General features: G+C 43.0%; 1 protein-coding gene across 2 annotated transcripts; it reads left to right on the top strand.

The window, feature by feature from the left end:
* The first annotated feature begins 1671 nt into the window (after window positions 1–1671).
* Window positions 1672–22980, top strand: itgb1a (integrin, beta 1a). 2 transcript variants are annotated; one of them, XM_041065503.1, is made up of 17 exons: window positions 1672–1986; window positions 13553–13619; window positions 14050–14135; window positions 14421–14640; window positions 14732–14902; window positions 15746–15984; window positions 16327–16482; window positions 16623–16718; window positions 17209–17298; window positions 17552–17692; window positions 17920–18122; window positions 18254–18492; window positions 18636–18858; window positions 19130–19365; window positions 19568–19734; window positions 21133–21210; window positions 21720–22980. In XM_041065503.1, the coding sequence occupies exons 2-16, from the start codon at window positions 13553–13555 to the stop codon at window positions 21208–21210; spliced, it is 2412 nt and encodes an 803-aa protein (XP_040921437.1). In that variant the 5' UTR covers window positions 1672–1986; the 3' UTR covers window positions 21720–22980. The 2 variants fall into 2 exon arrangements, with proteins under 2 accessions (XP_040921437.1, XP_040921438.1); XM_041065504.1 differs by lacking the exon at window positions 21133–21210.
* Window positions 22981–23399: the final 419 nt, after the last annotated feature.

Genomic DNA, 23399 nt, shown 5'->3' with positions numbered 1-23399 from the left:
GACTTCACAATGTTTCAGGAGGAATAAGATCAGGACTTAAACTTTGATTTACATGTGTTTCACTGTGTTTTTCTCCTGATTTTATCACAACATGACGTGTTGCTGTCTCGGTTTTTACACTTAAGCAGAAGAGAGAAATTCAGTGAGATGAAGAAGTTAATCTCCATGAAGTCCAGGACATCTGTGTCACATACAGTCTGTCTGAGCTCCACGTCCACGTCTCCACGCATAGGACAAATATTTGGCTGCCTGTTGAACACACTGTGCTTCTACACAATCTCCGTCTTCATCACATCCACTTCCTGTTACTTGGTCGAAACAAATCCCTTTTTTTGGTCATTTCTGTTCCCTCTGTTCTCTCTGTGATATGATTCATGGACTGCAATGTCTTCACTCTGTTAATTTTCTGTTAAAAGTATGATTCATATGAGAAAAAAAACAAAACAAAAAAACAAAAAAAAAAAAAAAAACAAGCCTACAAACCTCGTGGCAGAGACATGAGCTATATAGAAAAGAGAATGGAATAGAAGTTTCCCTCCGTTAAAGCAGATTAAACTTGTCACCCATCTCGAGGGCTCTGTTGTGGAGCACGGGGGAATAAAGAGCTGCATTCCTCTGTAAACACTCTCTGGAGACTAAACAGGATCCAAGGATCTTCCGGACCTGATAGTTTGTTTTCTCTCACATTTTTCCACTCTGTCCTCGCTGCTGAGGCAGAAATAGCTTTCCACTAAGTTTAAAGCAAATAAATAACTGGCTGGGTTGATTATTTTCGTTAACTGCGTTGACTGTGCATTTTCTATGTGGCAGCTAATGCTATGGAAAAGTGAAAACAAAAAAAAATCTATGTGGTAAGATCACTGTTTAGTAAAGTCTAAAGTCTCACTGCGAAAAGCTTTCAGCAGTCAGTTAAGTTGTTAATCAAACTGAATAAATTAAATTAAATATACATAAAATAGTCAGTGCTGAAGTGCTTTACTCTGGACCTGGTTTCATGAAGCATCATGAAGAAGAAACAATTTAAATAATTCTTTATTAATTTTTTACAGAAGTATGATCCATCACAGCAAAGCAGTCATGTTCTTGTATTAACCTAAATAATTGTTTATATAAAAGTGCAGCACATTGATGATGATGAGGAGGAGGAGGAGGAGGAGGAGGAGGAGGAGGATGGTGGTGGTGTTACAGATGGACGGAACGTTGAACAGAAATGTTGGCAGCATCTGTATCAATAGGCGGATATGTGAGTGGGGGTGTCCTGTGAAAGTGACGCCAGGACTGAGGGAGGGCCAGAGACCTGCAGTAAGTCCTCAACATCAACGGGAAAACAGAAGCATCGGCCTTCAAAATAAAATCAGCTGATCGCAGGACTTTATTAGACTACACAGTGACTATATATATTAAAAGCATTTAAACTTGGTAGCTGCATGTAAACCCAAGGTAATTCGATTCCAAAAGATCCATAATAATTTCTAGATTATAATTAAGAACATGCTTGAAATAAATTCTTCTTCTTTATGGAGTTCAATGGAGTTTTCAATCACCAGCCTTGTGAGCAGGTTTGGGTTTTATTTCGAAGGTTCTTTCCGGAAAAGCTCCGTGGTACACTGTGTGACTTGACCCTGACAGTGCAGGCAGGAGGAGCGGAGCTGTGCGGGCTCACAGTCTCTGTTTTTCCAGATTTTCGATCGAGGAAAAGAGTTCCTCACGGCCGCTGCCGGGATATTCTCTCAGTTCAAACCGCCGACCTGTTCCCGTTTCAGTGCAAACTGTGTTCGTTCTCTCTGTGTGGAGGGAGGCTGAGGGGAATGAGCTGCAGGATAAATCTACCGTGACTTTTTCGGAGGAGAAAGTGGCCCCCGGTGCCAACAGGGCAGATAGTTGCTGCTGCTGCTGCTGCCGCGTCTCGGATCATCACAGGGAGCCTGGACGAGGAGAGCTCGCTTCTTCTGAATGTTGCCGCGGAAATAACAACACAACGCCACGGTAAACAAACTGGAAATGATGCTCTTGTTGTGTTGTGTTTATCCCAACTTAAGACAGGTTCACTCTGATGTTGTTGTTTGTTGAGATTTCAAGTTTATTTCAACACTTAATGTTAAGTCTATAGTGGTTTCCTGTCTATTGTGCTGTCACTTGAATGCTCCTGTGTGTATTGATGGCAGTTTATGATACTCAGAAATGAGCTAATAGTGACCACAGAGTAATTTTATATTCTGTAAATGTATATTTATAAATATCCTGTCACTGCTGTAATTATACAGCACCCAAGTTTGAGAAAATGTTTTCTTTAAAAGGGATTTTTATGTGGTGAGGTGTAGTTTTAAAAGGTGGTGGTTGTGGTTGTATTGCAGTGATGTTCATCTGCATTGTGGGTATTGTGATCTCCATTGTGTGGCTCATCCATCCGTCATTCAACATGCAACAGGCTGTTGCTGCTGCTCTCTCCTCGTTAACGTGGATTGTCATATGAAAGGGCCTCAACAAGTGATCTCACATGATCTGTTTAAATTACCCAGAGATCAATTCACATGAGATGCTGGCAGCCCGCTGGGAGGGAGGGAGGGAGGGAGATGTCAGAGCGGGAGTCAGTGAGGTGGTGGATCTGTAGTAGCAGAGGAGTGGATGTGTTGGGAAGGACTTAGATCAGTTGGAGGATCAGATGTACAACAAAGACATCAGGATACATTCAGCAGCTTTATGGCAGAACATAAACAGTCTGCTGCTCGGTGTTGCCCATGTGCAGTGCATGACTGCCAGGCTGCACACGATCCATTGATTGGATCAAGCAGCAGACACCCCCCCCCCTGCCCCCGGCATCCCCCGGCCCCCCATTTCATCTCTGAAGGAGAGCAGGAGGATGAAGGCCTAATAAATACAGCTGACCAAGCTGACTCCACACTGTAGCTGGAGCGCTGGAGAGCCGAGGCATTAGTTTAATTAGGGAAATGGAGACAGGAAGGGAGGCAAGGACAGAGGGAACGAGGGGATGTCTGAAGGAGATATGGACGGCAGAGGAGTGGGAGGGAGGATTGGAGGGGAGGGGCAGGAGAGCTAATAGAGGAGGAGGGTAAATGTAGGACAGCGAGGGGGGCGGGTGGGGGGTTGAAAGACAGTAGTGGAGCCAGTAGCCACCAGCTGAGTGGATGTGACCCCAGGCCCCCAGGGAACAGCTGCTGCCACCGGGGCCGGGCTCCCACCTGATTTACGAGCCCACTTACTGCACAGGCAGGGGGCCACACCCAGGCCTTTCTCCTGGACATGTGACGCTTCTGGTGTGAGTGTGTTTGTTTCTCTGTCACTGAGTGACATACACCTTATGTGTGAACTTGTCCCCTAGAGGTGGAAGTGATGAATGTGCACTCCATGTTTGCATGTGTGCGCCTATGTGTGTTGCTGTGTTCCTATGGGATGGAAGTGATGTATGTGTATGATTACCCTCTGCCACACATGCTTTGTGCCGGAGGGAGGGATTTCAAGCTCAGGCGTAAAGTGGCAGAAATAATCGCCTGTTACAGCTATTTACCTCTACCACATGCTCACACACACACACACACACACACACACACACACACGCTCTTACCCAGAAGTTAGAGAGAAGGTCCACAGCTGATGATCCCAGTAGAGCAGTTATCTCTGATTTGTTCGGCAGTGAATCACATGCCTGACCAACAAGCACAAACCTCAGCAGTCTTTCCTACATTCTGAAGGTTTCTCAGACCATATGGTGATTAAGATTCTAGTTAGATAATAACAGCAAGTTTAAGACTCTCAGCAATTTTCTGTGCATTTCTTTTGTTCTGCTCCATTTTTCTGAATATAATTTTTTGGCAGAGATTCGTCTGTGTTTGCAGCTAGATTGCGGGGTGGGCCATACTCTTGGTTTTGGTTTGTGACCTCTAGAGCTGCTTTTAGACAAAACTTATGCTTTTGCCTCTTCTTCCCTGTGTGCTCTCCCTCCCTCTCTCTCTCTCTCCCTTCACATTGAACCCACACACACTCCTGGTCTTTTTTGAGAGGGCCTCCTGCTTCTAAAAACAGCTGCCGAAACATCGGGGAGGAATGGCGTGGTTAAATCTGACCTCTGCTTGCCAAGGTCCACAGTGAAAATAAGGCAAAACATGTTATGTTGGTAGTAAATAGTTGCAGACTTTTGCGGGTCACAGCGTGTTTACTGTTGTGACAGTGTGAAGGTTTAACTGCGAAAGCCTGTGAGTCGCAAAAGAAAAGTTTTATGTGCCTTTCATTCACAGTGTGACTCAGAACAAGGATATAAAGGAGTTTGTGTTTAGAAATGAGGCTTTATTCACTAACATGAACACTGACTTGTCTTTCACCAACAGCAGAGCTGTAATCTAAGAAATGGTCAGTACACTCAATCTGAGAATCAGGGCTTGGTATCAAATCTCCAAACTTTGTGGGTACTGAGAATCAAATACTGTTTTTTTTTATTAGATAGGAGTCTGTATTTAAATTTGTCTTTTAATATATAAATTCTAATATTAGGAGTATTTGTAAGCCATGAAAGTTCATAACAGTTTATCAAGTTGGTATTTTGAATTTGATCATTTCTTGAGCATCTTTCACTTCCTGTTTCCCTGACATCAGTGGCCTATATGCATGATCGCATAGTACAATGCAAACACTGTTCTCTGTCTCTGTGAATGTGATCTGTTAGATGCTGCTGTCTCAGGGGTGTTAAGTGATTACATTATAGGTAGTAATCCCTGTTAAGCTCTATTAGTTTGACATTTGGCGTTCGACTTGTTTGTGTATAACTGTGAGTTTGGTCAGTTTGTTTGCTCAGTGTTCAGTGGGCAGACTGGTCCAGGTTTTGGTTGACGTCGGATGGTGGCCTTTACCAAATCAGGGACAGATGAAGCTCCAGGTGATTGTGGTCTTATTTAAATTTTGTGTGTTCTTGTTTGGCTGATGTGGCAAATTTTGGTCCCCTGTTTTAGAGCTGGAGGATGTGTGTGTGTGACTGTGCTTCTGCAGAGCTGTGTGCAGTCACTGAGGCTAAGCTCGCCCCTGAATGGTCTGTAAATCCCTCCAAACTCTGCAGCTGCCTGCTTTTTAAACTGCAGCCTCTTGTTTTTCTATGTCTACATGTTAAGTACAAAAGATGATGTGTGTGTCTGTGTGTGTGTGAGTAATAAAAGTAAAGTACAGAGAAATGGAACATATTCCTTTTGCTGCAGATTTATCAGTAAAGCAAAGTAATTATTATTTCACTATTACAATTTCCAAGTAACTTGCCTGCAAGGGAACTAGTCTGTTCCTTCATCTGATGATTAGACTTCACGCCAACTGCAGCTTGAAGAACTTTACATAAAGAAGAGTAAGCACCATAAATTGAGGCATACTAATGAGGCAGATCACTAACCTGATTTCTAATGCATTCATTTATATTCAGCACCGGCTGTGCAGTGCAGGGGCATCAGGCTTGAACGCTGTATGGAAGGGAAGGTTCTTTAAAGTACAGGCCTTTCACTGGGAGTCTGTTGTTCGGATTAAGTGGCACGGCAGAGCTCGAACACGGTTTCAGAACATGATGTTCAGTCAGTGGCCCCTAAGAAAGCCAGAAGAATTAAACATGACAGATATTCCCCAGAGGAAATACAAGTAGCCATAGCGCGCTCACTGTTTAGCCCTGCAGTTTTCACTCTCCCGTGGTAGCGGAAATGGAGGCCCTCTAGTTCAAGTGTCAGGTCTGGAGCCTAATGAAAGACATCTGAGTGTCATTAATGTGCCAGTTTCTGAGCAGAAACAAGCGAAGGTGTCCACAGCTGGCCTGCTGCGCAGCTAAAACCCGATTAAGACCAAACTTTGACGTAGCTGTCTGTGCAGCGAAAACAGAACTGCCTGGGATTTAATGTAATAGTTTCCACATAGTCTTTAGGACTTTTAGCTTCTGTTGGACAGCTTGTTTACTGTAGTTTACTCTCTGCGCTGCTGTTCTCGTGTGCGGTTGTGTGGCTGGTTTGTCCTGATGTTCCCTTTAGTTTGGCCATGAGGTTGACATTTTTAGTTCTGAGAGAAATGTCTTGACAACCATGCATGCTAAAGGTAAACAAAGAAAAGATTATACCTGCTAAGCATAAGTCTGACTGCTGGAACACTTTTTTTTTTCGCAGTTTGTTTCCCAGTATCCACAGCTCTTGCTCTTCTCTTGCAGACTGACTGTTGGGACCACTCAGTCTGGAGAAATTGACTTTATTTTTGTTTCCATCCAAAGGCATGGTTCATTTATCCCTTCACAGCTGCAGATATTTGTCTTTGAGACTTCAGACTGCTGTCATGTATCTGAATTCCTCTCACTGTCTCTGCAGCACAGGTGCTGCTCTGATTTTTGTAGATTGTCGGAGAGAATTAATAAATATGACAGCCGTTGGTTGATTTCCACTGAGGTCCTTTGGCTGTGTTGCTGGTGTTGCCTGGAGCCATCTTGTCCGTGCTTGTTTGGCTTTTCCCAGAGCTTAGATTACAGCGATGGCCTGGTTTAGGTTTAGAAATCAGACACGCCTGATTCACAAAGACAATATGCTGCCATTTTGGCCGCTCACAACATTTTCTCTCTCTCTCTGTGTAACGGGGCAATCTGGTCCCCTCTCTCTTTTCTCCCTGCATTTCCTTCCTTTCTCAATCGAATGCCAAGTATGTCATCTTTATGGCTTCAAGAAGGAGAAGTGGCTGGTTTCCAGGCTCCATGATACAGGCTTCCTGTGTGATTCAGTTGAGCTTCCTGTGCTTGAGCAAAGGAAGGGCCGACTCAGCAAACACAGGGAGTTTGGGGGAGGCTTACTGTACAGCAGATCCCAGCTCCACAGGCTGAGCCCTGGGCGAGCGCTGTCACAGCCAGGCAACCCCACAAGATCCTCAAAACTAGCCTGTGTCTTAGCCCGGCGGTTGGTGGTGAGAATCAGATGCTCTGGCCTTCTCTAGGCCTGCTTTTAGAAGAACGCCATGATCGGTAAAACAGATGGCTCCCTAAAAATGTCAGATTTTACAGATGCCTGAGCAGAGCTTGTTCCTGTCAGGTTACTGTCTCGTACTTCAAAAATGCAACAGTATAACAGCATCTGAGCTATTTTAATGTGGAACACATTTTCCAGTCAGGAATAACACATTGCCAGGAAATTGAAATATTATATTATTCACATTAGGTTGTTTGTGTGAGATCTGATTTTTATCCAGCTAGGTCAGTTGTGTGTGTCACTCTGGGTTTGAGGCAGATTTGTGATTTTGGGTCTCTTGTGGGTTAGTCCACCTTTTGGAGTGATTGCAGAGGCCAGGTGGGGAAGACAGGTCAGAAATAACTTGTTAGCACTGCGCAGCTATTTTCAACACAGAGATGGAGCCATGAATAATGATATGGACTTGCCCCCAAAAGGTTGTGGTTTTGCCTTAATTGTTTCTGCTGCACTGCTGTGGGATGACAAGATGTGATGAGATGTGAACACTATTCAATATGAATGTATTCTGCATGCAGAAAAAAAGCAGAACTGCTTTAGTGATATTGATTTTCTGAAAGTCCCTCCAAGGCAATAACCCCCCCCCCCCCCCCCTCAGAAGTATATCTTTAGCTTTGGAGACACAAGGAGAATGTTGGCAGGCTTCACTCCAGCATATGTGGCTAAGTGTTTTGTATGAAAAGCAGATCAGACCAGCAGCAAACCTTCTGCTGAGCCGCTGTTAAACTGGAATTTAGGCTGTAGCTGCTACACCTATTATTCTATTAAACTGTAACAGAGTGTGTAAGTGGGTCTCACTTTGGAGTCGCCAAACCATTTCTGAAACTGTTGTTAAAAATGCCTGATTAACAAAAATCTGTGAGTGTCACTTGATGTACTGAGTGACCTCAGTGGAAAAAAACTTTTTCCCTTAGCTGTCACTTTGATCCCTTACGGGACAACAACCTTTGGAAAACAATCAACAACAAACCACTTCTTTATTAAGAAGTCTGCCAGCCAAACCTCGACTGTAGAAACACAATCACAGAAAAGTCTTTCGGGGCCTCCTGTGTAATGGACACTACTGTGAGTCCTTTTGCTGTGATTCTGTTACACTGTGTTTTAACATGTCACTGATAAACATTTAAATGGACCGATGAAAATTCAGTTTACCATTATCCTGTAATTGCCTCTTTTGGACATAGTGTTTGGCGCAGAGTTACGTGTTCTCTCTCAGTGCAGAGCCCTCTGACGGTTTGCGACCCTCTGACGTGCAGTTTGGACGGGATGTAAATCCCTGTTGAGCCCACCTTGAGGATATTACTTGAATCCTACCAGTGGAAAAATGTGCTTAGGGTGTGCAGAGCCGTTTTAACCTTCTTGTGCCCTAAATCACTGAATCATTCCTCAGAATGTGAAAAAAAACGCTGGCCGTCAGCACACGTTTTTATTTCTTTGAGGCTAAAAATAAAGAATGGCAGGCTGAATCTGACGTGGTGGAAACTCATTGGCACTGCTTTTGCTAGCTCACAAGGTTCCACTCCATCTCTCAGTGTTCAACAGTTATTTTCACTACTTTTTCTATCTGATGAAGCTTCCTCTATTGAGGAATAGTTTGACAACTGGAATGCTCATGTAATGTGGAAACTTTGATGACATTTCTAGTCATTTGGGCCTTCATCCCTGTCATCAGGACCATTTTTCCTTTTTTTTTTCTTCATGGAAAGATTAGATTGGAAACCACACTGGATTCTCTGCCCATATCAATATCCTAGAAGCAAAGTAGCAGAGGATTAAAGGCATCACCGTCCTTCTCATTAATATTATTTATCACACAGTGGCTCTCTTTTGAAAGGAGGGGACGGAGAGTGGGAGCACTTTAAAGATCAGAGCCCCTGTCATGGTCTCAGAGGGCAGCCTGATTCATTGCTTTTGTCTCCTATGAGAGGGTCCTCCGGATGGCGGTGGAAGGTGGGGGTGGGGCCGGGGGTGGACAGAGACACAGACGGACACTGTTTGGTATTCTCCTTCTGTTCTGTCGGGTAGCTTGTACGACTCAGAGCCCAGACATGTTCTCTGCTCTGCGCTGTTTGAAGGGTATGTGAAGTCGAGGGGCCGCTGGTTTGGCTCGGCTCATTGTGGAGGGAGTGAACTGAGCGATTGTGTGGGTGGTATGAGGGGGGAGGGAGACGGAGAGAGGGAGAAAGGGAGGAAATTTTGGGAAAGAAAAAGGGAGGATGGAAGTATAGGATGCCAGAGATATGCCACAGACACTGGAGTGACTGGATGCATCCTGGAATGTTATAATAAAATATTAATTAAACTTAATAGACTTAGAGTCTTAGATACTTCACCCATGCAGACCTGTTCATTTTCACTTAGTTGCATTTCCCAGATTAACTCATAAATAATGTGCTGACATTAAAAAGGCATGAACATCCAGACAAATGCTGTACAAATGGAGGAGGGAGAAGCAGGAGAGGCTAACGAAGCAGAAGCAAGGAAATTCTGTAAGATCCTTCCCTTTGGACTTGAGGCAGCTCCTTTCCCTTGCAGTCCTGCACCGCCCTTTCCTGTTTTTCCTTCTTTTACATTCCTCCTTTTCGCGGCTGGAGAAGAACAGCCATTCTGAGGGAGGGAAGCCCAGGCCTTCCTCTACAAAGAGCACTCTGACTCTGATCTGCCACCAGTTCTCTCCTGCTGCAGTGTATGCTGCAACTGTGTCTAGCTGCTTCCCTCGCTGCCTCCCTGGACTCTGCTGGTCATTATTCATGGCAGTGCTCGCTCAAGCAAGTACTTCCAAGCATTAGAAAACGCGGCTCAATTTAAAGGAACGTAGATCCACTCATTCATGGCAAAGGGTTGTGTGGCTCAATTAAGCTGCAGCAGAGGTTTTCACAGGGGGGTCCGGGAACCTCCAGAGGGTCCTTGAGTGGACACCCAGGGAGTCTGAGCACAGTTTTTTAAGTCTGTTACAACATAGGACTGAATTATAAATTGAATTCAGGAAATTAATTCAAAATCAGCTTATTACAATGTGCAGGTCAGAGCACTTTAAGTCAAAATGTAACGTGGATGCTATTTCTTAGATTATATCATGTTGAGTCACGATGGTCTGTGACGTGAATAGGTAGACCACAGACTACATGCACGCCTGCCTCAGGTTACGGGACTGTCACGTCTGCTGACTCTGGGTGGTTTGCACCTAGATCATGAATTTAAAGGTCACATCTGCAAGAGGGACGGACTGAAAAAGACTCTGCACACTGAGCTGAGTTCCTGGTTTTGTTGTCCTTTTTTTATTCCATTGACTGACCAGTTAGATCACTGTTTCAGCTTTAGTTCAATACTGTATTAATAGCAACAAACAGGCAGTTGTGGGAATCAGGGCGTTACAGATACGGCGTCCCTGTATCGTGGGTGTCATGACTCACATTTCCCCAAAGCTCAGTGACAGTGTTGCAGGTTACTATCCTGGTCAGGCCGTGTTCAGTCCCCTCAGGAATGCCTGAGAAGCGCGTCCCGTTTTAGTCACGCACCACAGTGTCTGCCATGCATCACCTTCTCCTGCCAACTGATAGAGCTTTGGAAAGCACATAGAACACTGGGCTGCTATTAGTCACAGCTCAGGTGTGTGTGACAGGTGGACAGGCATTGAGGAGTATGCATGCATGCATTCATGCTGGTGTGTGTGGCTGAGAGACACAGGAAGAGCGTGGGAGCTGAATAAACTGCTTTACTGTAGGAGAATAACCAGCACAGCTCTGTCTTTCTGCTGACAGTAAACTGCCTGGAGTTTATCTAAATATTCAAACTGTTCATGAAGATGTTCTCATTGGTACATTGCACTTTTCAAACCTCATATATCAGACTGACTGTACTGTTTATGCTGATGTCACTCAGTTTTCCTGGCATCATCTTGCGTGTTCAGAATGGTATGTGGGTATGGATTCTGAGCATCATGGTTCCCTAATGTGTTCTCACAGGGGAGTGCGGTTCAAGGCTGAAGGGAGTGTAGCAAAACAAAAGTCTTCCCAACTAAGCACTTATGGTTTTAAGCTTTTGTGCACTGTTCTGCAAACAGCATTTTATCTGCCCGGATACATCATAGCTCTGCATTGTACATGTTTACAAAGTTTTATCCTAAATTTATCCATAATACCTCAAAATAACACAGATAATTTCTGTTAGAAATCATCATCAAGACATTTTAGCATTTAAAGACCTGGCTGACTGTACTTTTTCTTCCTAGTTATATACCAATAACTAAACAATTAATGTAGAAAAAAAAAAAAAAAAAAAATTATAGCTCAAGGTTTTTGAAGAATCTCTGTTTTAACCCCAAGAGAAGCTGCAGAGGACTGGTCAGTTTCTCAGAGTAAAGCTTTGATGAGCTAAGATGGGACAGAATATAGAATATATGTGTTAAAGTGTCCACATTTACCAAAAAATTTACCAGAGGTGCTCTTGAAGGCAGCTTTACATCCTGGTCCTTGCCCTTTCATGTCCTGCTCTCTGTCCTCAGCTCTAAATTTTACCGTAGTTTTTTTTTTTTTTTAGTGAGCATTCCTCTTTGCAGCTGCTAAGCTGCACAGTATAAAAACAACATGGTTGTTTTTCTAACTTGACACCTCGCTGGACTTTTATAGGCGTAGTTTGCATTTGAATGAATCCTTGGAACTGCGAAATGGAGCTGGAGGTGAAACCCCAGCAAAAATGAAAAGAAAATATCAGAGTGTGTGGTTTGTTATAAGAGGAATGTGAACCTGAATTCCTTCATTTCAAGCTCTGTGTTCACTTAAACCACTTGCATACATGCACCGCACTTTATCACAGGCTCACAATATTTATACCAGTTTTACACGTCAGATATTCTGTGCGTCTTTCATTTTTGGCTCAGCATAAAACGTTTTTACAGCTTTCTGTTAGCTTCAGAATGGCAGCGGTGATATGGAAACACCAGGTCAGATTAGGTATGAATCTCACATGGAAACACAACATATGCACACTAATACACACACACATTACGTGCCCATGTGAAGCAACAGAGATTCAACCCAACTGATCTAATCTGGGGGGCTGTAGCCAGGCCGTCTACCCCTCTGTGTCTATATAAACTGACACGGACACACACACTGGCGCACACACACACAGGCACTCAGGAATGCATCACTCAACACCATGCATGTCAGAGCTTCCTTTACCACGGTGTAAGGGAACGTGGTCTTTTAATGTAGCCTCTATGAATAGCCAGAGCCGCTGGTCTGAAGAAGTAAAGACAAAAAGAAAAAAAAAGTTTTTGTCACTTTGTCTCTGTGTCTGGTTATGATTTGGAGCTCATGCTTTAATGTACCGTGTAGTGAACATCAGCCACTGTGGAGATTCTTTTTTAGAAATGACTTCCATGAGTTTGTGAATTATGGTCATGCGGGATATTGGTTTTACATTCCACATGTTAATTAGATTGGGCACATGCTGATCCTTTGCCGGCCAGTGCACCTTTATTCAGCATTGGGTCAATAATTCAGTGTCTCTCTGTAGGAGCCTTCCCAGCTGTCGCTTATTAGACCCGTCAATAAGAGGTGGTGAGAATCCCTAAAGCACATCAGTGCTAACTAAATCTTTTGAGACAGCAGCAGTAATGTTGAGTTTACAAAGACAGTGAAGGGTCACTGAAATCCCTGCAGCTTATTTTTCAGTACAGAGTGTGAATATAACCATAACTCTGTTCTCATGATTATTTATTGTCGATAAAGCTGTAACCTAAAAAGATGTCTTCCCGAGCATTTTTTAGCCAAGCTGGAAGCGTGGCTCTGGGGATGGCAGCGTCGGCCAGGTGGTCGGTCCTTGGTCAGCTCACTACAACTATTTGATAATTAAAGTTCCCCCCTCTGGTGACATTCATGATCCTCAGAGGGTATAACTCCTTGACTCCTCTCAAAGTACCTCTGCGTCTAAGTAAAGGCTCAGGTACATGGTTCACAAATCAGTCGTTCAGTGCAGAGAAAGGCCCTTCAGTCCCCTTATCATTAGTAAGTCATGAGCTTTGCATTAGGAGTAGGACAAGATGCATCGATATGGCTGGCCAAAGGGCCTGTGCACGGACAAGGGATCAATATACACGACAAGAGAGGGGCTGACTCTGGGGAGTCAGTGCTATTTACAGTACAAAGGGTTTGTGGGGAAAAAGGAGCCTGCAGTCAAAGCTGGGGCAAGCTGATGTGCCCCAGCCCCATGTGTGTGTCTCCTTGTGTGTGCATACATGTTTGCGTGTGAAAGTGGTCTGAATTCAATTAGCTAAATGAGAATAGCCAAGCCCCCGCCACTGGATAATTTATGGCCTTCAATTATAACCAAGCCATTTACAGATACAACCTTTCATCTCTCTGAGTCTCCCTCTCGCTCCTCTGGACCCTTTTGTCCAGGAAATTATGAATTAAAGCATTCAAGCCACCATGCACGGCAGCCATTGTTGTTAACAAAGAGACACCAGCACGTAGTCACAAATGAAACTTTGCTTTCCAAAACAACAGGAGCTCTTTTTGTGTGGAGACCACTGCATGTTAAAGCAATCTCTTCTTGTGTGTTTGTGTTTTCAGATGGACCTGAAGCTGCTCTTGATATCCACATTGTTAGGAGGCTTTTGTTATAGTAATGCTCAGAAAGGTAAGATTCCTCTGTCAAATCTCATTTTGCTGATCAATATTGCCTTACATGTTGCTCTAACATCATTATTCTGTCACATGATGTCATTTCGCTGATGGTAAACATACATTTCGTAATGATGACTCCTTCCCTGGAGAGAGAGACAGAGAGAGAGAGAGAGAGAGAGAGAGAGAGAGAGAGGCCGGCTACTTTAGCTTAACGATGTCCCTGATCAGAGCCTGCGGGGCTCCACCTCTGCATCAGAGCGTAGAAGATGATGGAAAAGACGGAATATTCCGTCTCTGTCTCCAGTTACCATTGGGCCGCACTGTGTTCCACATGAACTGATGTGTAAACACGGGGGGCTTAACAGGCTGCTTACTTTGCAGCGACTGTGCTGTACCACCGCTCCCTCTGACTCTGACTTCTCCTCTCTTTGTTTTCCATCCAGAGGGGAACGAGTGCATCAATGCCAATGCCAAATACTGCGGGGAATGCATCCAGGCTGGAGCCAAATGTGGCTGGTGTAAAGACCCAGTACGTGAATCGAAGCCGTCACCCATATTCACTGCTGAGAAATGTAGTTTGATGATGCCATTAGGCATACAGCGATAGTAAGCATGTAGTTTTGAGTGGTGCTGAATGTAGCGGCAGAATTATTGATTGATCTGTCTGTTTTTTAGAGTAACTGATTAATTGTTGAGCAGAAAAAGAAAAACAGCAGTTTCTCAGTTTGTAACTCAGGCTTTATGTTGTCAGTTTGTGGTCTACAATCCTAAGCCAACATTTCTCCTTTAATTCTCCCTGTGCTGCTGCTCTTAGGATTTCCTGAAACAGGGTGAAACCGTGTCGACCCGATGCGACGAGCTGCAGTCTCTGATAAAAAGGGGCTGTCATGAGGCAATGATTGAGAACCCACACGGAGAACAGAAGATCCTCAAGAACAAAGCGGTGACCAATCGCAGAAAGGGAGCAGAGAAACTGAAGCCAGAGGACATCACTCAGATCCAGCCTCAAAAACTCAGCCTCACCCTCCGATCTGGTGAGGATCCATTTTTCTTAGCATCCTTTGGTTTGGATTAGATATTTACCATTATGACACAGTTTTTTCAAAGTATGGTAACTTCATGTAGGTGAGCCCCAGTCTTTTGACTTGAAGTTCAAACGAGCAGAAGATTATCCCATCGACCTGTACTACTTGATGGACCTGTCCTACTCCATGAAGGACGATCTGGAGAACGTGAAGAACCTGGGAACCAGTCTGATGCTGGAGATGTCAAAGATCACCTCTGACTTCAGGATAGGTGAGGGTTTTCATCATGGAGTGTGGTCACATTTGATGGTTTGTTTCTTTCAGAGGCAAAGACATGAAAGTTTTCACTGTCGCACTTTTTATTTGGTTCACACGGCCTCATGATACAAGCAAACAAGGCCTGTGTCTCTGCAGGTGGGTGCTGTGTGAGGCAAATGTGTTTTAAAAAGTTTGCTAATAGCAAATTCAGCATTCATTTAATGGTGCCTATATACTAAAATATAAACAAATATAAGATACAACACCGGGGCTTAAATTGTAGCCAGCAGCTACAGTAACTAACTGTCTCCACAGCAACATTATATTTCCTGTTTACATTCCTCAAAGCCTCCAAATTGTTTTTCCACTGTTGTTCCAGCTCTTAAAGCCTGATTATCCCCCAGAGTGAGGTAAGACAAAGAATAAGAATAGGAGTGACAGAATGTGTTTTAAATATATGGCTGGTGGCTGGTGGGAGTGGAGGGTCGGGTGGGGCGGCGGTGTGGTGTGGGGTGCAGGGTTGGGGCTCAGTTGTGTAACTTTTGTCTGAGGGGGCACCGTGTCAGACTTTGAAAACTCCTGATTTACTGACTTGTATTTTCAGGTGTCCTGTTGTGGGTATTTAGTGCCACCCAGGTCTGAATGACCTTGGTCTGACCTGCACAAACAAACCAAAGAAGTAAACACTTGAGAGTTCGTAGACCTCCTCTGAATTCATTCAGTGTCAGCTCAGCTGTAGGCTCGAGCACCCGGTCCCAGGCCAAGCATCTTGATAAGCCTTTACCCAGTGCTTTACTCACTGACTCTGTGCTCAGCTCGTTTAAAATAAAGTTCTGAATCCTTCTGTATTTCAAAGGTTTTGGTTCCTTTGTGGAGAAGACAGTCATGCCGTACATCAGCACCACCCCGGCCAAGCTGCTGAACCCATGCACGGGCGATCAGAACTGCACCAGTCCCTTCAGCTACAAGAACGTCCTGAAGCTGACCAGTGACGGCAAGAAGTTCAACACCCTGGTAGGCCAGCAGCACATCTCCGGAAACCTGGACTCTCCTGAGGGCGGCTTTGATGCCATCATGCAAGTGGCTGTGTGTGGGGTAAGCCAAAAGAAAAAAAACAAAAAAACAAAACGCTGTTACCATTCAGTGATCCTGTGGGAATTAACTGCGCTTAATTCAAGGCAATTTTCCCACAATTGTGCCGCTGTTTGCTCGGAGCTATGCAGCACCAATAAACGTGTTTAAGTGGGGATGTGTGAAAAGGTGTTTTATGAGTCCCTGGCATTTACAAGGAGATTTTTGGATGCAGTGATAATCAAAAGTTCATGTGTCACATTCTGAGCTGCTCAAAAACCCTTCTTAGTGGTTAGAGTGCTGATTCAAAACTGCTTGTCAACAATTTTCTACTAATAACGTGATTATTTCTTTCTCGTTGATCAGGATCAGATTGGTTGGAGGAATGTGACTCGTCTGCTCGTCTTCTCCACCGATGCTGGCTTCCACTTCGCTGGCGATGGCAAACTGGGCGGCATTGTGCTGCCTAATGATGGAAAATGTCACTTGGAGAATAATGTTTACACAATGAGCCACTATTATGTAAGTAGTTCAGTGTTATTGTGACTGATTTTTAAAGGTTTCTTTGTGGGTAAAGACGTTTAAATTACGCTGTTAGTCACACGCGTGTTGACTGTGTGTTTCGTGTAAATGTGACTTTTCTCCTCCACCTTCTTTTTAAGGACTATCCCTCTATTGCTCACCTGGTTCAGAAGCTGAGCGACAACAACATTCAGACGATCTTTGCAGTCACAGAGGAGTTCCAGCCTGTTTACCAAGTTAGTTCCCTTTCAGTCTCCTTCTGATAATCTAATCGTTATCCAAAACTTTTTTACTTCATTTTTTATCCCATTTTTTTTTCAAGCATACACTTTCCCGTTCCGTCTTTGTGCATGTGTGTTGCTCGAAAATGCCAAGTGTGTGAAAATATCCACCTGGGCTGATACATCTGCTGCGAGTTAATGGTAGCATCTCCCTGGAGCTCTGATTATTTCCTTCTGCCAGACTGTTGTTTTTCAGGCCAGTTCAATTCTCCTGAAGTCGGTGGAAATCAGTGTTTGCTCCATCTAAATCTGGATGAAATGGTTAATTCAGTTTATTTTTGGGCTCCAGTGTGATGCATTTGCATGTTGCAGCTGGAACAACAGTCTCTAAAGGTTCATTGAAAAGCATTCTTCATCCTGTGCTGTTGCTAATAGAGTTTCCAGACATCACAAGATTAACAGAGCTTTGATAAGACGTGGTTCTAAACCGACCTTCTCTCCTCAGGAACTGAAAAATCTGATACCAAAGTCTGCAGTGGGCACACTGTCTGCCAACTCAAGCAATGTAATCAACCTTATTATAGACGCTTACAATGTAAGTACATGGTTGAGATTGTTGACTTTGAGCTCTCTTTTAATAAACTCTGATTAAGTTAGCTTTTACTTGCATGAACCACAAGAAGGTATTCTGTGTTCTGAGTTGGAGCGATCAAAGCTTTTTCCAAACACATACTCTCATTTAATACTCAGCTAAGCTTTTGTGTATTGCACGCTGTCAAAACAAAGCTACCAGATGACATTCCTTTGCAAGAAATAACATTCTTGTTGTTATCGTTTGGTTTTGGCAGTCTCTCTCGTCCGAGGTTATTCTGGAGAACAGCAAGCTTCCAGAGGGAGTGACTATAGCTTACACATCCCGCTGTAAGAACGGAGTGGTCAGTGAGGGCGAAAACGGACGGAAGTGCTCCAATATCTCCATCGGAGATGAGGTGAGGATAGAAAAATGATGATTAGCCTGTCAGTTGTCAACATATAAAACAATACAATAAAACAAACTCTTTCTAAATTCAATACACTCTGAGTTTTTGCTGTTACAGTCTTACCTAATGTTAGCAGACTAAAGATAGATGCTTTGATGCTTTGACCGACAGTTGACATGAAGAATTCACTATTTCACTCTCTGAGTATTTCTTTGTCTTTACTGCTACGTTTACAGGTTATGTTTACCATCAGCGTGACATCTAAGGGCTGTCCGAAACAAGGCAAGCCTGAGACCATTAAGATAAAGCCCCTGGGATTCACAGAGGAAGTGGAGATTACCCTGCGCTTCATCTGTGAATGTGAATGCCACAAGGAGGGTGTCAAGAACAGTCCACTCTGCCACTTTGGTAACGGGACATATGAGTGTGGAGCCTGCAAGTAAGTCTCTGAACTTGTCCACAATCTTTATTGTACCATGAATCTTACACAGAAAAAAATAAATAAAACCTTCAGTTTTGGTCTTAGTGTTAAGAAACGCTTCGGAATCACAAACTTTCCCTGCGTCTCAGGTGTAATGAAGGACGTGTGGGCAGACAGTGTGAATGCAGCAGCAACGACGTAGCTACAGAGGACATGGACCGGACCTGCCGCAAAGACAACGGTACTGACATCTGCAGCAGCAACGGAGACTGTGTGTGCGGCACATGTGAGTGCAAGAAGAGAGACAACCCTGAGGAGAGGTACAGCGGCCAGTACTGCGAGTGTGACAACTTCAACTGCGACCGCTCTGGAAACAAACTGTGTGGAGGTGAGAACCAGAGGACTACAGAGAACGTCCGTCTTCTCTGTCTGAACTGAAAATCTCTGCATGCAGGTTTACTTAGCACAGTTAGGAATGATGCTTAGAAAGAGAACAGACCCATTAAGATGAATTTTTTATTTTTTCCTCAGGGCATGGACGCTGTGAGTGCAGAGTGTGTATCTGTGACCCCATGTGGACCGGCAGCGCCTGTGACTGTTCCCTGGACAACAGCACGTGTATGGCTAGCAACAAGCAGATCTGTAACGGCAGAGGGACATGTGAATGTGGCATCTGTAAGTGCACTGACCCCAAATTCCAGGGTCCCACTTGTGAAACCTGCCCTACCTGTCCAGGAGTCTGTATTGAACACAAGTAAGTCTGAAATGATGACATGTCAATTAGTTTGGTGTTTGTTGCATATTTTGATTTATTCTCTTGGTGTATTTTCAGTTTTAAGACTGTCTTTACTTAAATCCTTTAACCTTTATGCACTCATTGTCTTGATTCATTCTTTCATATTTTGTACTTGCTTCTAAAGGTATCAGGCCATATAGATGTATTGTAATTTGTAATTTGTTAGACCCTTTAATAGCAGAGCAAATGTCAATGCTCATTAGTAACAACAACACTACGCTCCTTCCAGAGAGTGTGTCCAGTGCCGGGCGTTTGGCACAGGGGAGAAGAAGGACACATGTGAGCAAGACTGCAGCTACTTCACTATGTATAAAGTGAAGGACAGAGACAAGCTGCCTCAGCCCAACGACGCCTCCTACCCTGTGATGCACTGCAAGGAGAGGGACGCCAACGACTGCTGGTTCTACTACACCTACGCTGTCAACAACAACACAGAGAAGATAGTTCATGTGGTGGAAACACTGGGTAAGCAGAAAGCTGTACCAGGATGTGGAAGGTTTCTGTTACAGAGAAAGCTAATTACAGGGGCTGTGGTGGGTTGGGTGGCAAAAATAGGCCATTTGTTTATTCACATACAGGCGTGTGACAGTTTTTTCCATCGTAATGTTATTTTTGCACTGTTATTTTAAGCTGCCTAAACTTTCTGCTGCATCCTGGTGTGTTTCAGACTGCCCCGCCGGTCCTGACATCATCCCCATTGTAGCAGGTGTGGTCGCCGGCATTGTCCTGATTGGCTTAGCCCTGCTACTCATCTGGAAGCTGCTGATGATCATTCATGACAGAAGAGAGTTCGCCAAGTTTGAGAAGGAGAAGATGAACGCCAAATGGGACACGGTGAGTGCCTGGAACGGCAACCGGCTCTGTGAAAGATGAGCCTGATAAATATTACCGATTTTTGGCTGAGGTTTGGTTGAGTAATTTAAATGTGGAAAGCAGGTGTTGCCTGGCTGATCTGCAAAGCCAGTCACTGTCAGGGAATTAACTTGTGAAGATCATTTGTTGTTCTTAGCAGCAGATGAGATTCACAGACTTGTTGATGTGATTACGCAGTGTCTCGCTTGCATTCTCTGCAGTCTCACAGCTGCAGAAACAGAATGAATGTGCTGCTTTTGAATAGCACTCAAAATAAAAGGGAAAAATGTCAGAGACACTGTGGACTTTTTTGGGAATGTTATGCACTCTGAGCATAGCTGGATTTTTTCTGGGGAGTGGCCACAGCTCCTCCCCTCCATGCTTCCTGCCCTCTGTAGCATTATAGCCAACATCAGTATGACAGGAACTACTGTAGAGTTCAGCATAACCTTATGTGCAGTAATATGCCTCCACCTAGTGGTGGTACTGTGTCATACCCACAGAGTATGTGGGTTTGATGATGCAGATGCTGAATCTGCTCTGCATGTCTTTCTTATTACCACGGGCAGGGCAGCCTATGGCTGTAGATCCCTTTAATTTTGAGAAATAAGAGACTGTTTGTGAAATTGATCTGGGTTTTCTGTCAAGATAATAAGGCAAACGAATTATAAGGAATTTCAGAGACCCAGGACGATCCTCTCTTATGGATGGAGTAGTACTATCCTCATCTTTAGCCTCAACAGAGAGTCTTTAATGAGCTGTAATAAATAACAGTTGTCACACAGCTGGGGAAAGCTGACCTTTGTTAAATCAAATGCAGCAATCTCTTATAGGAAAAAAGGGTCTCCATAATACAGAATAAAATATTAAGTTTAAATTGTCTGCAGCTGGTTTCTATGAATGGATTACTGAGTGGAACCAAGGGCCCATGGGCTCATGGGACCCCCATGGGGTGTCTGTGCCCAGAGGTCCATTGAGGGGGACAGGTTACATGACAAGAAGAGGTTTTTAATTATAAAGTGCACTAGATTCCACAATAAAGATCTTTCTGAACGCAGCTAAACATGGCTATGTTTTAAGATGACAAACATTAGATGAATAGCCCACACTCATATCACCTGTGTAAACTTCCTGAAGTAGTTTATAGAGGTGGGTCATATCAGACATGATGAACCTGATGAAGATAAATTGATTAAAATGTTTTATTGGGAGACTTAAACTGCTCAGGGCATCTTTGACTGTTTTCTCATGCTCATCTCTCTGCCTCAGTTTCTCACTCTGTCTTCCTTCCACCATCCCCACTTTATTTGAGCTTTTTTTTCTGTTGTAATTCTTTTTTTCGTTGCTGTTGCTCTTTTCATTTTCTTTTTCTACCTTTAGCAAGAAAACCCCATATACAAGAGTCCTATCAATCAGTTCCAGAACCCAAACTATGGACGTAAAGCTGCTGTCCTTTAAGTTTGTATTTCTTTTCCTTTCCTCTTGATTTTCCTGCATGGACTGTTTCTGTTTCTGCACTTCCTTGCTTTCACTCGGTTTCAGACTCTACAGTTTCTTCATTTTTACGTGTCTTTTAAAGCAATTACGTTATTTTGAGCAATAAGAAGAGTAAAATTGCCTTCATAGTTTGAAAGAACTGCATGAGTGTGCACAAAAACTGTTACATGTTTGAAGATATAAAACTTCTTCAGGCTTCCTGGTAAGTAATATGTTTTAGTAAATGTGAGGCCTAATATGTACCTAATAATGTTTGGTGTTTTATCACGAAGGCATGACTGTGTGCTCAGTGTGATCTAAATGAAGGACAGAAAATTATCACAACACATAAAATGTCCTATTATTGTGTCTAATGGTAACCCACTGTTCCTGTGTGATTTGGTGAGTTTTACAGAAAGTTTGTAATGAACTAATAAAGCGAGTTACAGTAACGAGAATGTAACTGACCCCTATTAATGTTTGCTTTTCAGGGTGAAAATCCCATCTACAAAAGCGCTGTCACCACTGTGGTCAATCCCAAATATGAAGGAAAATGTTGAACTTTGCTATCAAGTGTTTGAAATCTGCAGTATTTACTTTGTTCACGCTCTGGTGGAACTTCTTCTTGTCGCTTTATCAGTATAATTGTACCATTCAGCCACAGCATCTGTATTTTTACTAACACTTATGATTTATCTGCATTTGTTTGTATTTTAGATGTACAGTATACAATATGTGTATATACTTTTAAGTTGCATATCTGCAGAAGCTGATGAAATGAAGGTGTTTTTTTTTCCTGCCACAGGACTGGTATGGGCAGACGATTTAGCTTTTTCCTTTTTTTTTCTTCTTTTTTTTTTTTAAACAACACAGTAAGGACAATATGGATATACAGTATGTGTACAAGAATTGGTTAGCTTCTGTCTCTGTCTGTCAGACACTTTGTCTTTGTTTGTCCCTCTTCTCTTCTGTCTCTGTGCACTGACCGTATGTATGTTCCAGACAGGACCTGAGTTTAATATGGAACTTGTCAGCCATAGCAGCACAATATGTCAATGTGTGTGTATATATAGAAAACAACTGCAACAGGAAATATTGAATAATATTTAGCATTCAACGTAGATCGGAGAATTATGTTGAATCACAATAGATTCTGCAGTGAACAGTTGTAAATGTAGTTTTAAACTGCAGCTTAGAAACATCCAATGTTAAAATTTTAAAATTTAATTGCACTCTTACTGAGTACTGTTGTCTGTTTTGAAGGACTAAATACACAAGATGAATAATAATGTCAACTATTGTTATTTGTATTGTTGATATACTATCACAAAGGGATTGTATACCACTTGTGAAAATTATGAAATTGCGGCAGTGCTGAACAATCGAAGGATTTGTAAAGTTATTATACAAGTTGCAATTAATTAATGAAGCATTGTTCTATTTGCTAACTTCAGTAACTTAATCACTCACTCTCAGGTCCTTTCCTGTGTTATTCTCAAGTACACCAAAAATATGTTTCCTGTCAGTTTGGTCAGTGGACTGGTGAAATCATTTGTGTGTTAGACTGTAAGAATAAATCAAGAGTATTTGTTCATATTTCACATGAATCACCTCTGGAATGCTTTCACACCCAAATGATGTACAACACACAAGCCTTTACAGTATTGTTTTTAAAGTGCCTTTTATTTCAATACCATGTTCTCTCTCCGTGCTGTTAATGAGTTATTTATTAAATAAAGTTCAAAAACTGTATGTGTGTTTCTCTATAGCTAAAATATGATTGTGTTAGAAGAATATATACATTCATTTTTAGGTGTGAGTATGAGTGCACACACAGTTCAAGTATAGTTATCTACAGTATAAAGCTGTCTTAAAGTGTTTTATTTTACTTAAACCTGTGGAGCATAATATCCTTTAGATATCCTGTCATAGTCTGGTGTTTTTCCCACTCAAAGGTTAACTGATAGGAGTCATCCAGGAGGACTGAGTACTGAGCTGTACTGAGCTGAAGACAAAATCAAGTCAGTTTCAGTGAACTCAGAAAACATACAGCCGTATCTAAAGTATCTCACTGTATTGGGAGAATATATATATAGTCATATTTTTATTGTAGGAATAATTAAAATCAGTGTACACAGAAATAAAATTCGTGTTAAAAGAACCACTGACAG

The sequence above is a fragment of the Toxotes jaculatrix genome, chromosome 20 (genome assembly GCF_017976425.1).
Source record: "Toxotes jaculatrix isolate fToxJac2 chromosome 20, fToxJac2.pri, whole genome shotgun sequence".
NCBI lineage: Eukaryota > Metazoa > Chordata > Actinopteri > Toxotidae > Toxotes > Toxotes jaculatrix.
Note: the sequence above shows the minus strand (reverse complement) of the source record. Positions and strands in the feature narration are given on the sequence as shown.

Excerpts from the sequence above, each read along its gene's own strand:
- itgb1a (XM_041065503.1), top strand. The coding sequence starts at position 13,553 with ATGGACCTGAAGCTGCTCTTGATATCCACATTGTTAGGAGGCTTTTGT. Across the intron at positions 16,719-17,208 it reads AGTTCCAGCCTGTTTACCAA|GAACTGAAAAATCTGATACC; the intron begins GTTAGTTCCCTT and ends TTCTCTCCTCAG. Across the intron at positions 18,859-19,129 it reads GGAGTCTGTATTGAACACAA|AGAGTGTGTCCAGTGCCGGG; the intron begins GTAAGTCTGAAA and ends CGCTCCTTCCAG.